At 39.5% G+C, this 16,318-nt stretch overlaps 1 protein-coding gene across 2 annotated transcripts; it reads left to right on the forward strand.

Annotated features, from left to right (window-relative positions):
- Positions 1-620: 620 nt before the first annotated feature.
- Positions 621-15,763, forward strand: jakmip2 (janus kinase and microtubule interacting protein 2; the record flags this gene model as incomplete). 2 transcript variants are annotated; one of them, XM_079214274.1, is made up of 22 exons in its annotated part: positions 621-749; positions 4,451-4,705; positions 4,943-5,185; positions 6,978-7,187; positions 7,885-7,983; positions 8,136-8,282; positions 8,401-8,541; positions 8,891-8,947; positions 9,329-9,451; positions 9,581-9,709; positions 11,106-11,189; positions 11,689-11,751; positions 12,150-12,248; positions 12,831-12,932; positions 13,208-13,261; positions 13,346-13,411; positions 13,510-13,578; positions 13,865-13,942; positions 14,237-14,287; positions 15,001-15,153; positions 15,283-15,348; positions 15,713-15,763. In XM_079214274.1, 22 exons carry the CDS (start codon positions 621-623, stop codon positions 15,761-15,763), a joined length of 2,469 nt encoding a protein of 822 aa, XP_079070400.1. The 2 variants fall into 2 exon arrangements, with proteins under 2 accessions (XP_079070400.1, XP_079070401.1); XM_079214275.1 differs by lacking the exon at positions 11,689-11,751.
- Between the last annotated feature and the right edge of the window lie 555 nt (positions 15,764-16,318).

Raw genomic sequence — 16,318 nt, forward strand, 5'->3', positions numbered from 1 at the left:
TCTTATAACATTGTCAAACTTACAATGGATACTTAAAAAAAGAAAAAGTATATTAATTGATGCAGCAGAACTAGAGACAATGTATTTCACATTCCATGCATTCTTCTTCCTTGTCAAATCCTGGTGCCCACATTCCCCAAAATGTAACTTGAATGCTAACAGTTCAGTCAGAGGTGTATTCAGCTGTATTATGCTAGCAGCGGTTAATGTAGCCTTGAGCTGATATTAGCATCTAGCTCAAAACACCTCTGTGTCAAAGTACAGCCTTCTAGAGCCATGCTGGCTGCAGGCTCTTTGATTTAGTCGCTTAGAAATTTACAATTATAACCGGCAATCTGCTTGTCATTAGTCGCATAAGTAACTTTTCACTATCGCTCCTTCTCAACTCACCCTGACAAACACACACACATGCGTGGAAGCTTGTCCGCACATACCAAAAGTCTCAATTGAAAGTATTATGTTTCATTCTGTCTTTCTTTGTCTCTCCTCCACACCCAAGCCCTTTTCTTCTGATAGGAGAATGAGGAAGAGGAGGAACTGGAAACCACTGGGAGCGCCTTGGAAAGTTTCTGTGAAGTCTCAATGAAAGCATTAGAAGAGCCTCTCTAGTATTTGACTCAATGGCCAAGAAAGGGCGTACGAAGAGCGAGAAGCCCGAAGCGCTCATCTCTGCCCTACAGGCAGCCAATGAAGATCTCAGGTCCAAGTTGACTGACATTCAAATAGAGCTACACCAAGAAAAATGCAAGGTACTGTATAACATCAACATACATACATTTGCCCATAATATTTCAAATGCTGGAGCTCAATTACAATTTAAGCTCAGTAGATTTAAACTTTGATACATCAACAAAGTTTAAATTATAATCTTTTTTAAGAAAGCCACTCAATAACTTGAGGTCACAAAAAACTATGACAGCCTTTGGACACTACATGTTGCACAGAGTTAACCTGGGTCTTCGAGGTGAACAATTATCTTGTGACAGGATACCATATATGACATGCTTATGTTTAGGCATCCGTCATTAATACAGTTAATGGTAAAGCTCTGCGTACTACTTTACTGCACAGTGTACTACACCGTACACTGTGCAGTCATACAGTAAACTATATCACGTTGCCAAAAGAGTTAATACACAGCCACACCAAATAACACTCACAATGCACTTGTTAATATACAGCTTTCCCCAAATTACAGTATGCAGTCCAAGTTAAATACTGATGTTGCACAGACAGTAAAACACATGTTGTATAGAACAGCAGTTTTGGCTCACTTTGCCGTCACATTTAGAAAACTGTGAACATGTCAGTGAGGACACGTGTCACAAGAAGACAGTGCACTCACTGACCCGACACGATGCCACTGAACATGCTACGTTATGAACAACAGAAGGGTTCAGTCCACAAGTTCGCAGGGTTAATGTTTGGATAAAGCCTTACTTGTAGAGGTTGTTGGAGGAGAACATGGCCTGAGAGGAATACAGCAGGCATTACTCAGGGCTGATTAAAGAATGTTTTTTTTGTCTTAAAACAATCATTTGGTCAGTCAAAGCAGTGTTTATCAACCTTTTTTGAGCTGCGGCACATTTTCTACAATAAAAGAATCCCCCCAAAACATTACAAAATGTCACATTGTAGCATAATAGAGCATATACAGTGGCTGGCAAAAGTATTCATACCCCTTGAAAGTTTCCACATTTTGTCACATTACACGCCACAAACATAAATATATTTTATTGGAATTTTATGTGAAAGACCAACACAAAGTGTCACACAATTGTGAAGTACATAGAAAAGTATACATGATTTTACATTTTTTTTCACAAATAAAAAACTGAAAAGTGCAGTGTGCAAAATTATTCAGCCCCCTTTTCCTTTTCTTTTCAATTGCCTTCAGAAGTTGCCTGATGACTGCTAAATGATTGAATGTTGACCGAATGACTAAATAGAGTCCACCTGTGTGTAATCTAATCTCAGTACAAATACAGCTGTTCTGTGACGGCCTCAGAGGTTTGTTAAGAGAATATTGGGGAGCAAACAGGACCATGAAGTCCAAGGAACACACCAGACAGGTCAGAGATAAAGTTGTGGAGAAGTTTAAAGCAGGGTTAGGCTATAAAAAGATTTCCCAAGCTTTGAACATGTCACGGAGCACTGTTCAATCCATTATCCGGAAATGGAAAGAGTATGCGACAAATGCAAACCTACCAAGACATGGCTGTCCGCCTAAACTTACAGGCCGAACAAGGAGAGCACTGACAAGAGATGCAAGAGGCCCATGGTGACTCTGGACGAACTGCAGAGATCCACAGCTCAGGTGGGGGAATCTGTCCAAAGGACAACTATTGGGCGTGCACTCCACAAATCTGGCCTTTATGGAAGAGTGGCAATAAGAAAGCCATTGTTAAAAGAAAAGTCCCGTTTGCAGTTTGCCAGAAACCATGTGGGGGACACAGCAAACATGTAGAAGAAGGTGCTCTGGTCAGATGAGACCAAAATTAAACTTTTTGGCCTAAATGCAAAACGTTATGTGTGGCGGAAACCTAACACTGCACGTCACCCTGAACACACCATCCCCACTGTCAAATATGGTGGTGGTAGCATGATGCTCTGGGAGTGCTTCTCTTCAGCAGAGAGTTGATGGGACGATGGATGGAGCCAAATACAGGGCAATCTTGGAAGAAAACCTGTTGGAGTCTGCAAAAGACTTCCAGCAGGACAACGACCCTAAACATAAAGCCAGGGCTACAATGGAATGGTTTAAAACAAAACGTATTCATGTGTTAGAATGGCCCAGTCAAAGTCCAGACCTAAATCGAGAATCGAGAATCTGTGGGAAGATCTGAAAACCGCCGTTCACAAACGCTCTCCATCTAGTCTGACTGACCTTGAGCTGTTTTGCAAAGAATAATGGGCAAAAATCTCAGTCTCTAGATGTGCAAAGCTGGTAGAGACATACCCCAAAAGACTTGCAGCTGTAATTGCAGCAAAAGGCGGTTCCACAAAGTATTGACTCAAGGGGGCTGAATAATTTTGCATACTGCACTTTTCAGTTTTTTATTTGTGAATTTTTTTTAAAAACATGTATAATTTTCTTTGTACTTCACAATTGTGTGACACTTTGTGTTGGTCTTTCACATATAATTCCAATAAAATATATTTATGTTTGTGGCGTGTAATGTGACAAAATGTGGAAACATTCAAGGGGTATGAATACTTTTGCAAGTCACTGTATGGTAGGTAATTATTGCGCTACCTACTGGCATGGAAGTGTTAATGCATACTAATTATTGGATGCCTGGTATTCAGTATTCAGTGTTTCAAGTAAACCAGATTGCTGCATCAGACAAAAATAAATAAATGTGTTATCACTTTGTTAGACAAATTAAAATAAAGTTATGAAAAAAACAAACTAATATTGAGTTACTACTAAATATCTTATTGTGGAACACAATAAGCTATTTTTTTGCAAAACAAAACCGAATGAGTGTAGATGTGTGAGCATCACGTTTCAGTATTAGTGGCTGCAGTGAGCTGCTTTCCTCTACAAATATTTTTACAACGGGGTTGTAGATTGGATACGGCCACTCTCAATTCATGCTCAATGTTGAGCTTAAATCTGTTTTCTAATGAGAGACAAAACAACAGAAAAGACGACCTCACGGAGATCTCATAAAGATCGGCTTGTGGCAAAATGCCAAGAATCGTCACGTCGCGCATGCGCAACCTATTAACGCCGTACGGTAAACATTTAAAAATCAGCATTTCCTCTTGCGCCCCACCTGCAATAAATACCGCCCCAGTTTGATATATACTAACTTAAAGGAAACATGGTGTTCATTTATTTTAATGACAACCACAAAGTGTGCAGGCTTTGTCACTGCAGTGTATTTGTCGGGCTTTTGGAAGAATATTTCCAAAGCCTCTCGATAAGTCAGAAACGTAATTTATGGAGCTCCGCAGGCTGTTTGTCTTGACCTGCAAATACATTAATTATTAGGCTTTAAACGTGATAGCTGATAGTTTAAAATAGTGATAGCTTAAAGCAGCAAATCCCATTGTGAAAAGCACACAACATATTTGTCACCGCTCTCTGTCTCTCTCGCTGCTCACCTGTGTGTGCTCACCTGTGAGCGTGCACGTGTCTGTGTGAAATTAAATATTGTTATACCAATAATTTGATATTTCCCAAATTCATATACAAGCATGTTATTACTTTGTCCTGGAATTCATGTGAAAGTTGGTTGTCAAAAATACAAAATTATTAATAAACTTTTAACCTCAACTAAATCAGGTACACTACAATCCAGGAAGATGAAAATAAAGATAAAACAGAGAGTCAAATCTTCAAAAACAATGACTGATGCAAACTTGGAGTACAGTAGTAATATGCCAGTGACATAAAATAAGATAATTCCTCTCTCATCCTCCTCTGCCACTTCTCTCAAAGGTGAGCAAGCTGGAACGCGACAAGCTTCAGGAGGTGAAGCGGGTGCGAGAGCAGGAGCAGCACCGGCACACTGCCATGCTGACAGAGCAGCGGGCAAAGTGGCACGAGGAAAAGCAAAAGGAGCTCCAGACTCTGAGGGAAAACCTAACACGGCAGCATGAGCAGGAACTGGCCCGCCATGCCAAAATCAAGGACCAGGAGAACCAGAGGCTCAAAGCCGCACTTAGCGCCATGCGTGATGGCAGCGGAGAGAAGGTGAGGTTGACAAAGGGCAGTGAAGCTTGTGTATGCTTTTGCAGTCATAGCACAGACATACAGTAATAAGTGGATACTTTTCACCCAAATTAAATCCCCAAACAGCAACTGTGAAAGTAAACCATGACAGAACGGCCCCTTTCTTCTCCCCAGATAATAATAATAATAAAAAACAACAATGGAAATCCTGACAAGCTTCTTAAAAACCCTTCCTCTCTCTTCATCCTGCTTCTTCAGGTGCGCACAGCTTTGACCCTGGAAGCCAAGGAGGACGCGCGCCGCTTCTTTGACCAGGAAAGAGTGAAGCTCCTGCAGGAGATAGTGGAGCTGAAGAGTACGAAGAAGCAGACCGACGAGGCTCTCAGCAACATGATCCAGTCCGACAAGATGAAGGCCGGCGACCTGCGGGTGGAGCACCAGCACCACCAGGAGCAGATCTCAAAGATCAAGTGGGACAGTGAGAAAGACATCCGCAGACTGGTAGGCACAGTCACTGCTACTAAATTCATTACAACTGACATGATTAAGAACATTGTTCAAAATATTAGCAAGGCACACTGCTGATGTTGGTTATCTACGCAGCATGTGATGTGAGCTGGAGCATAGTGCTGTAGATTGTTTTCCTGATACATTTCTGTTTCATGCGATCTGTTGAAATTTGTTGGCAAGCTACAGGGGCACATTTACAAATTAAACATACTGAGTGCAAGTGGTGGCTTTAGCTGGTTCTTGGAGCCTAACCAAGTCTGTGCAGCTACAGGTGTGGAATTTTATTTTTAGTCAGCTAGTATTAATTCAGTCATGAATTATTTGAGCAAATCCAGAGAATGAATGAATCATTTACTCTTAAAAAAAAGAGTCTACTTTACACAACCTCAATAAAATGTAGGTCCCCAACTCTATGTAATTTTAGAGGAGCTGTGTGTAGGATTTAGTTGCATCTAGTGGTGAGATTTTAGATTGCATCCAACTGAACACCCCTCCACTCAGTCATATGAGTATCATATGATATAATAACCCCTGAATCATATATGCTGTTCCTTTTTTAAAATAGAATATTTACAGCAACCTTTGGATACTACAAGGTACACAGGGTTAACCAGAGCCTAAGACAGAGGTGTCAAACATACGACCCGCCGGATAACTGTAAGAAAAAAAAAAGAAGAAGAAAAGTGACCGGCTTTTGCCAACATTAACCTAACAAGGAATACTGTGATGGATAGGATTTCCGATCTTTCAGCAGATTTGGATAGCCAAAAGAAGCATAAAGTAAAGTAATTTGTAGCATTTTCAGTTGCAATCAATGAGAACACAGACATTACTAAAGATGTTGCTCAACTGGCCGTATTCATTCGTGGTGTTGATGAGACTTTGGCGGTCACCGAGGAGTTCCTTGAGTTGGTACCCATGACAGACACCACTACAGCTAATTACATTTTTAGCGCACTCGTTGAAGCACTGGACCGGACCTGAGTGGACTGGACCCGTGCTGTCAGTGGGGCTACAGACGGTGCACCATAAATGATCGAGAGAAAAACAGGCGTTGTGACAAAATTCAGGCAGAAAGTCATGAAGTCATGAAAGTGGCGTCACAAACGCGTCACAAAGCGAGGGAATCTGCAGAGTGTAGGCTGATGTCTGAATTTTTGGTCTTTATGTTTCTAGTTTATTGTAGAAAGACCTTAAAATAAGGTTTATCATCCAAAAACCTTCACCAATGATTTAAACATAGAGAAATATTGTCGTTATGTATGCGTTATTATGCTATGACTTTACTGGTTTGGCCCACTTGAGATCAAAATGGGCAGTATGTGGCTCCTTAACTAAAATTAGTTTGACACCCCTGGTCTAAGAGGTCCAAGTACATCTTGACGTGACACCATATTATGACATGCTTATATTTAGGTGTCCTGCATGTATCGCACGTTTTCAGTTAGATTTGAGATGGAATTAAAAAAAATGTAAGATCACATCCCTGGTCCTTTTGTGCATCTACTTAACAATATATTCAAAATGTTTTCCAAAACAATTTATTTATTCCTATTTTATATAAAAAAAGATATTTTTTTTTCAGTCCTCTGTACCTTCAAATTACGCTACAGTTTAAGGCCACCCACTTTTTCACGTCCCAATTAAATGCAAAATAGTTGATTTAAATCCCTCTTTTTTTTCACTGTTTCACTGTGAAAAAGAAACACACTGTTCAAAAAAAGTAAGTATTGTCCTTTCAGCAATTTCTGAAACACCATCATTTCCTTCTCCTTTACGATAGGTGGATGAAATCAAATCTAAAGAACGCACCATCTTTGGCCTGGAGAAGGAACTGGAGTCAACGGCGGGTTTCCTACAGAAGCTGCAGCTTCAGAAGGACGCCCTTGACGAACAACTGTTCCTCGTCAAGGAGGCGGAGTGTGGCATGGGGAGCCCAAAGAGAGAGATTCCAGGCAGAGCTGGAGATGGAGCTGAGCACTGTGGTAGCCCAGTAAGTATAGAGGCATAGTAAGGAGAAGATCCACTCAAATCAATCAATATATTCATTTCATACCTCTTGAGCCCCATTTTTTTGCTCTTTACTCGCCGCGACTAGTTTTGTAATGCATGATTTGAGCATACAACAAGACTTGTATAACAACATTTAAGCCGCCACTTGTAATTATCAAAGCTGCTCATGCTGACTTATGTCTGTCTCCCCGAGCTTAAACTAAACCATGAAAGCACAGCTCCATCTCAGTAGTCATATTGTGTCCCTACAGAGGAGCCATATATACAAGCTGTGTGCTTGTGTGGACAGCCGGAGAGAACTCCGAATCGAGTGGTCTGGATCGCACGCTCAAATGCAATTCTGCTGATCAAAGTTTGATTAAAGCGTCATGAGCTCACCCACTGTTAACGTGACCACTAATGGGATTAAGTTATAACGTCCATGAGATGTGAGCACATTACAGTCCTGTTGGCTTCTCATTTATATTTTTGTGTGAAGTCCACTTCTTATTAGCAATGCTGAACTCCAACTTCATGTGGTAGTTTTGTTACAACAACTAATAAATTATGAAAAAGCTATAACTTTGTGATTCTGTTTAGGCCAGCAGAGAAGGCTTAGCAGGCCCTGACAGAACAATTTCCCCTGGTTTTTGATTGAAATGATTAACAGTTTTTTTGTTTCATTTGTTTGTTTTCAGGACTTGAGGAGAAACCAGAGGCGTCTTGCTGAACTCAACTCGACCATACGCAAATTAGAGGACCGCAACTCACTGCTGGTCGATGAGAGGAATGAACTGGTACGACAAAATCATTTAGTTAAAGATGGATCTCCTTCTCTCTCTTCTTTCTGCCACTTATCTTTTCTTCAAATCTCCCAGACTCTGTGTCTCCCTGTCCACTATCCTTATGTCAGTAACAATATATCCCTGTGGGCTTTTCTCCCCACTAGCTGAAGCGAGTTCGGGAGTCAGAGAAGCAGTGTAAGCCGCTGCTGGACAAGAACAAGCTGCTCAGTAAGAGGAATGATGATTTGACTCTGACTATCCAGAAGCTGGAGGACAAACTCAAGCACTTGGCCAAGGAGAACCACGAGATGGTCAGCACAAAGTCACATTGTCATCATAAATACATTTAGTTTTGAGGGACAGACTGATTTATAGGTGTGATATTGTGACTTTAGAGGACTTTCCTCCCTGTGTGCTGTTTGTCTGCAGAAGGATAAGATCAGTTCCCATCCTCCACTGAAGAAGCTGAAGTCTCTGAATGACCTGGACCAAGCACATGATGACCAGGAAATAGCCTTTTTCAAGCTTCAAGTCCTTGAGCAACAAAGCATGATTGATGAGCTGACGAGAGTATGTTGTTTTTGATATAATGAGAGGAAAAGCTATCAGATTTTTGTTAAGGCAGTTGGGATCAAGGTGTTCGATCCTGAGCTCATGTGGACATTGGATGCTTTTGTACCCTTCTTAAGAAACTGGAGTAAAACATACACACTATAGCGTGAGACATAAGAAAAGTGTAAGAATTTAAGTTTTCAGATGATTAACCATCTTAAAATTGGTATGATTACATTTTGTAATTTGTGAGGTTTATTTCACTGTTGTGTTGTCATTTTTTCTTCTTCTATTATGTTATTTACTTAAAAAAAGAAGGGAATAAAAAAGGATCATCTTACAGTGTTGTGTTATCTTCTTTTTCTAGGACCGAGAAAAACTACTGAGAAAGAAAAGGCATAAAAGAAGTTCGAGGCCAATAAAGGTATAAATAATTAAATGTGGTTCTATCTAATTATCTTGAAGTGTACTTTGTGTGGCTGATATTATTTAATACCAGGAGACACATTTTGTGACGGAATTAAATCTTTCACCACTTTTGGGAAAAGTAATTCTTCAAAAGCTTCCAACAATATTGGTCTATGTTAAAACAACTCTATTCAAACTTTGTTGATTTGATGATATCATTTCTAGGCTCTGATAGTGCCATAAAGGTGTATCTAGCTGAAAACAATAATATAAAAGGAAAGGAACGGTGAAAAAACACAGAGGACTTTGATCTGATGTTAACGAGGCATATTGATTGTTAGACATTTATCATCAGAGATTTCTAGACCTGTAAATCTTTCAACTTCTTCTTCTGCAGAGGCATATCGTAGTGGACACCTTCTTTGGGTACGATGACGAGTCTATGGACTCGGAGACATCTTCCGTGGCTTCGTTCCGAATGGACAGAACTCCTGCGACACCAGACGAAGACCTGGAGGAGGTGAGAACTTCATATTAGTCACAGCGAATTGTTTTGATTCAATACCCATTCAGCTACATCTGCAGAAGGAAATCCTGTCAAACAATTCAGCCATAGACTTTGACCTCTCACCTGTGTGTGTCAAACAAGGGTCTGGCCAACGAGGAGTCTGAACTGCGTTTCCGTCAGCTGACCAGGGAGTATCAGGCTTTACAGCGAGCTTACGCCCTGCTGCAGGAACAGAAAGGAGGCATTCTGGATGCTGAGATGGAGGCCAGGGTACATACAGTGTTTTTTTCTTTTATTCCTATCCAATCTATTTGTGTACCCTAATTAACTCCTATCGAGTTTGTGTCAGTTTGTTATTGATATTATTAGTCGTCTTCTACTGCCTCTCAATTTCCTGTGAGCTGGAGCAAGCTAGAAACTCAAGAAATATGTGGCCAACAGGAGTCATAGCAGTCATAGAATAGCTTGTAAAACTAAAGATCTGATTTGTTGAAGTCCATGACAATCAACCACAGCATCCACTCCCTGTGTACTTTAATCTGCAAAGGCCTGCTTAAACTGCTTTGCTGACATAGAGAGACCGGAGAAAAAAATCTGATTGGATGAAAGCTTCTCCTTCAAACCAGCTAGGCTGAAGGCTGAACAGAAGAAGACAGGAAAATAAGAGCTGGCTCATCAGCACATAACTAAAACAAAGTCAACAACCATTTGACCAATCATTGAAAAAACCTACAGGATATGTACACAAAAGTTTCATTCAAATACTATAGATCAAAAACAGTGTGTCCAATCAATACAAAACTTACAGGATTTATCATCTGACAACATTGAACTTTAGTGAAATCGCTCGATTTGCTTGATATTTTCAATCAAGCAATTGGAAGCGGTTGTTTGTGTTTGTTATGTGTTTTGTCCTCAGAAAGATACATTAAGAATTGATTAAGTACAAGTTTGCAGCCCCAAAGGTTACCGTGATAAACACATTTTAAATTAGACTTTATAAAGGATTTGATCAATATCATTCTGTTTTGCAATCCATTCGAAGAAAATGCATAAAAAAATCTAATGTTTCGGGTAGGTTGATGGCACATTCATGGTCAGGTCATATGGCTGCTTTAGGGGTGTATACCGGTAATTTAGTTAACCACAATTTGGTTATCTCTATACTCTATACATTGATGCTAGCATGTGATTTTTATTCATTTACTCTGTTAGACTGATAATTTCAGGAAAATGTTAGTTAACCATGTGTCACCTTTCTAATAAAGGTCACCAGAGTGGAATTTTACATAAAATAAAGTAAATCTGCTGGTGGTCAATTTTGCCCGCCAACATCTGCAGCTGCAACACCTATGACAATATCTGTAAAAGTAATGTACATGTCAGTTCAAAAAAGATTCTTCCTGGATGAGTAGTTCACAAACACAGCGACCTGTATGGACATGGAAATAACAATCCGTCTCAAGGACCCAATGACAAACAAGTACATGAAAGGTTACTTTCCAAGAAATTGAAATTAGACACAAATTGAGTGTCTTTTGTGATCTGATAATGATTTATTTTAAATAAAATGTCCCCTGCAATACCAGGACATTGAAGTTCATGGACCGCCACTTGAGAAACAGCCCCCTAAAGCTAATGAAAGTTCTTTTTGCTTATGTTTCAGGCTCAGGAGCAGCTCCAAGCAGACACCCTCAGGTATAAAGCCAAAATAGAGGACTTGGAGAAGGAACTGACCCTGAAGGGACAGGTAGGACACACAGGCACGCGCGTGAATGAAGGTAAATTACATGTAGGGTGGTGGACAAAACAATAGGAATACCACACAATATGTAATTATTAGCAGCACACACACTCAAAACATGTACTTGTATTATAGAAGGCAGCTTAACAGAAGAGGGCAGAATTACAATGTTTACTGTTTACAGTGTTGATACAGAGGACTAGTTATATGACATACGTTGTATGTGCTGTATTTCATTTCCTCATTAAGGGCAACTTATACAACAATAAAAAGATTTAATTAAAATATAACAACATTCAATGTCTCTTCATCAATGTCTTGTGATTCCTCTTGTCCTCCAATCAAAGTAGCAAGCTGTTTCATTTTCAGGCCATCACTGGACAAGTTTAGCTTATTGTTTTGCTTAACAGGGGATATCTCTTGAAACAAAATGTGTTAAATTACATTTCTACTGTCTTTCCATAGCTTTGGTTTAATGCACTAGGTGTTTCTGTCCTCTTATCAGGACTCCAGATGGGTGGATGAGAAGCAGCTCTTCTTACGAAGGAATCAGGAGCTGTATGATAAGGTTGGACTTTAACCTGAGTTTTATTTGCAATAATCAAACAGTGTCAGTCTTTCTTAAGATGTTTGTGTGAAAAAAGTATAATTTAAAGAATCTTGATTTATATTAATGTTTTCTCTCACGATTAGTTACTTTCTTCTGTGCAGAATTATTTAAAAATAGCATTATAATTGTCTGAAAAACAATGTGTTTTGTTATCAGTTTGATTACATCTGTCACAGGTGGTACATTTGGTATTTATCGTTTAAAGCCTCACAACTTTTAGGTACTTTCCTACAGTTATGACTTGCCTAATTGCCACTGTATCACCACCATATTACATAACATACTGACTGTAACAACAGTCTAAAGTAGTGGACAACTGCCTCGTCTAATTAATTCTGTCTCTCTTTGGTATCCAGCTGGAAAAGATGGAGTCAGACTGCAGTCGACTGCAGCAGGAGCTGCAAGACTCCAAAGATCAGAATGAACTGTTGGAGTTTAGGATACTGGAGCTGGAGGTGAGTGACCTTTCCTTTGTATAAGTAACTAAGTGGAAATCCTACCAAGTTAGCCATTCAGCCATGGAGACAGGATGCCCGCTAGTCCGTCAGTCAGGCTGATTATTCACTGACAGTGGTCTTTGTGATTCATCTGTGCTGCAGTGCAGATACTGACGGTAGCTTGGGACGGCCAAAGCTGCCATCTAGTGATCAGAGAGGAGAACAGTTTGTGCTCAGTACACTGGTTCACAGTGATTCATCCCTAAATGATATTAAAGGCTTTCATTGTTGCTATCAGACATTTGTTTGATGTTCCTTCAGTGTAGCAATTTGTCTGAAATATGGGGAGACAGCACTTTCAAGGTTAAACAAAGCAAAGAGCAGCACTTACTGAGACTTAAACAACATCATTAAAAAATATAAAAGTGCACAAGTGGAAACAAGGATTGGTTCACAGAACTGTGTTTTGCTCTGAATGTCAACATTGATTTTAAGCTGTTTCATCCAGGTTTAAAAACGCAGTCAAGAGAGGCTTGTGATGAACGTTTCAGTTATAGATCATACTTTGTACCATCAAATGTTTTGCTTTTGTTGTCGTAGGAGCGCGAGAGGAAGTCTCCTCCATTCAACCACCTGAGGATGCATCCTTTCTCTGAGGGAGTCAGTGCTCTGCAGATCTACTGTATGAAGGAGGGGGTCAAGGTACACAGTGAGAGGACTCGTCTGCTTTCATTTGAGTAATTAATCATAAAAGCAAGCGATGCCGCTGTGTCATATACAACAATTATTATGACCACATCAAAGTAGGGCCTGTGAAGAGCCTTTTTTTTAAATTACATTTTTAAGCGCAAAATTGGACTTTTGTTTTTAGTCCAATTTTAATGTCAACGGACTCTGAACATTTATAGTGGAAACAAGTACAAATTAAATGTAAATGTCTTTTTTGTATGCTCCTGATTATTCTGTTTTCTTTACAGGACGTGTGCATACCAGATCTCATCAAACTTCTAGATATCCTGGGAGACAATGGGGTAATTCAGATTGAATTAACAAATCAACATATGATGCCAAAACAGACCCGTTATTAAAACATTTTTTTCTTCCTTTTTGAATAGAATTTAAGAAATGAAGAGCAAGTGGCCATTATTCAGGCCAGCACTGTTTTGTCGTTAGCAGAAAAGGTACGTTTTGAAACCACATCATGGTTCTTCTTATAACATGAAAACAATTCACACACAGATTAGTTGGTGCTGACGTTTTGCTGTTTCTTGCCCTCTAGTGGATTCAACAGATTGAGGGAACGGAGGCATCGCTGCACCAGAAGATGATGGACCTGGAGATAGAGATGGTGAGTCAAAACAATCCTGTGTCTTTTAATGTTAGAGCACTTAGACCATAGTTGTAAAATATTGGTTTAATATAAGATAATTATAAGAAGTTTATTTGGTATAGCACCTTTCATAGTACACAATTTAGAAAGTGCTTTACACAAATTAGATATTATTAAAAAGAAGAAAACAATCAAATAAAACGATAAAAACAATCAATTAAACAGATGTTAAAAAGACACAACAATTACACCACAGTAAATATAATTCAGTAACTAATGTCTCTGACCTGCTTGTTCTGTTCAGGAGATGTTCTGTAAACAGAAAGGATATCTAGAAGAGGAGCTGGACTACAGAAAACAGGCCATGGACCAGGCCTACATGGTACATGTGTGTTTGTGTGTCATGTATGCATCACTTTGTGGGGCCAGAATCTATTCACAGTTGGAGCTCAATTCCCCTATGGAGACTCATATTCAGGTTCTCACAAGATTTCATTTTTATTTTCCGAGTTAAACTTGGTTTTTAGGTTTTTGTTAGAATCGTGACTAGCTTCAGATGAAGGTTTGGGGTTATGCATGGGTTGAGCCTGCAGGCAATGTAGGTAAGTTAATATGAAGTTGTACATATTTTTGTGTGTCTGACCTAAAAAGCAATCCTGTGTTTTCCTCTCTACAGCAAATCCAGGAGTTGGAAGCAACGTTATACAACGCCCTACAGCAGGACAAGGTGCTTCCTGTCACAACACACTACAGACTTATCGTAACGAAAACTATTGTAAATTTCAAACAAAACAGTTTTTACTTTGTAAAACATCAATGCTGGTATCTCATACTAAAGGGGTGAAGTTTATGAAATTAAGACATCAATTTAAATGTCAAGAAATGCGTCACAATTCTTTTTTATTCATGTAACTTTGACGTACAACCTTGTGATCATGCACATCCCACTAATCTGGAACATTGAGTCCACATGAGCATTTTATAAGGTTACTTGCAGATTCATTCTCTAACAACTATAGAAACTTTGTGATTATAAATACACACCATAAAAACTATGGCTTCCAGGAAACATAACATAAGAGTGTTCACATAAAACCATTAGGATTTAGGATTAGAAAAGTGTGTTAAATTAAGTGGGTTTTTTTACGCCACAGACAGCCACAGGCATTATTTTTTTAGGTCGTCCGTTACATTCTTGTAAACACTAGATCTCAAGAAAGCCTGAAGGGAATTTCTTCAAGTTTGGCTCAAACGTCCACCATGATATGCAAATTAATTGATGAGAATTTTGAGGTCAAAGGTCACCGTGACCTCACAAAACACTTCTTCTCTTTTTACCATAATTCAAGAATACAGATGCTATTTCTGACAATGTCACATACATGTCTAATAGGGTAAAAGGGTGATATACTGTGTCTGATGCCCGTCTTCTTCCTCCAGGTGATAAAGTACGGCGAGCCTCTGGATGAACTTCAGAAGGACGAGCTGCGCACGGCGGTGGAGAAGCTGAGGAGGCAGATGCTGAGGAAGAGTCGGGAGTACGACTGCCAGATCCTCCAGGAGAGGATGGAGCTGCTGCACCAGGCACACCAGGTGTGTGTGTGTGTGTGTGTGTGTGTGTGTGTGTGTGTGTGAGCTCTGTGTGTGTGAGCTCTGTGTGTTTTGTGCGTTTCATTTGAGACAATTACAAATCCTGACAGTTTTCTCTGTGGATATTTGCAGAGGATTCGTGACCTTGAAGACAAGACGGAAATCCAGAGGAGGCAGATTAAAGACCTGGAGGAAAAGGTAAACCATGTTTCATGTCTTTCTCTAAAACAATAAATACGTTCACTAACTAAGCTTGACTACAAACTGAAATACTACCAAGTTGATACTTTTAAATATCTTTGCGGATAGGCAGCCAAGATCATAGACTTGTTCATCTCAAGCCTGTGGAATGAATATCAAATTGAATTTTGGGTGTATTTCTATTCTATTTCTTTTCACATTATGTGAATGAAATTACTCTCAAAATAAAATTAGATTATTAGATTCCCTGTACAGTGAACTTGTGTTTCTGTCTCTGCTGTGACTAACATATCCTGAGTATGCCTCTAATCCTCTCACTTTCTTTGTCCCTTCTTCATCTCTTCTTTCTTTCTCCCTCCAGTTTCTGTTTCTGTTCTTGTTCTTTTCTCTTGCCTTTATCCTTTGGCCTTGAAGTCTTTGGCGTGTCCTGTAGCAGAGGTGAGTCCTGAGGGCTTTGAGTAGAAAGTTCACTCCACCACCGACTCTCTTCTGGACCTCGGTCAAATACTTTTCCATTAAAGCAAAACCTGAATAGCAAGTGTTTTGGCTTTGTGCAGCCGCCACAGTACAAACTGGGAATACTGACTTGGCCTTGAAAAGCACGCACCAATGCATTTCTGTTGCATTATTAAGACTTTCTGATATGTGCTTACGACCTACAGAATAAAAGGTGGTCATTTATTTTTATTTAGAAAAATAGTTTTAAAATAATTAAATTAGGTATTTACTTATTATGCCAATATAAGGAAACTACATTTCAACAAAAATAATGCCATTATTTATCTATACATTGAGAGCAGTATACATTGTACAATAAAGTCAAAATACTTATCTTGGACTGCACTTAATCCTCAGATTAATATTGAAAAAAAAAGAAAAAAGAACGTGGAACGGCGACATTTGGAACAGGCTGCTCTTTTGCTGTTATCACAATGTGACCACTGGGAGGACCAGTGCTTTCCAGAAG

Source organism: Taurulus bubalis (assembly GCF_910589615.1).
Source record: "Taurulus bubalis genome assembly, chromosome: 2".
Taxonomy (NCBI): domain Eukaryota; kingdom Metazoa; phylum Chordata; class Actinopteri; order Perciformes; family Cottidae; genus Taurulus; species Taurulus bubalis.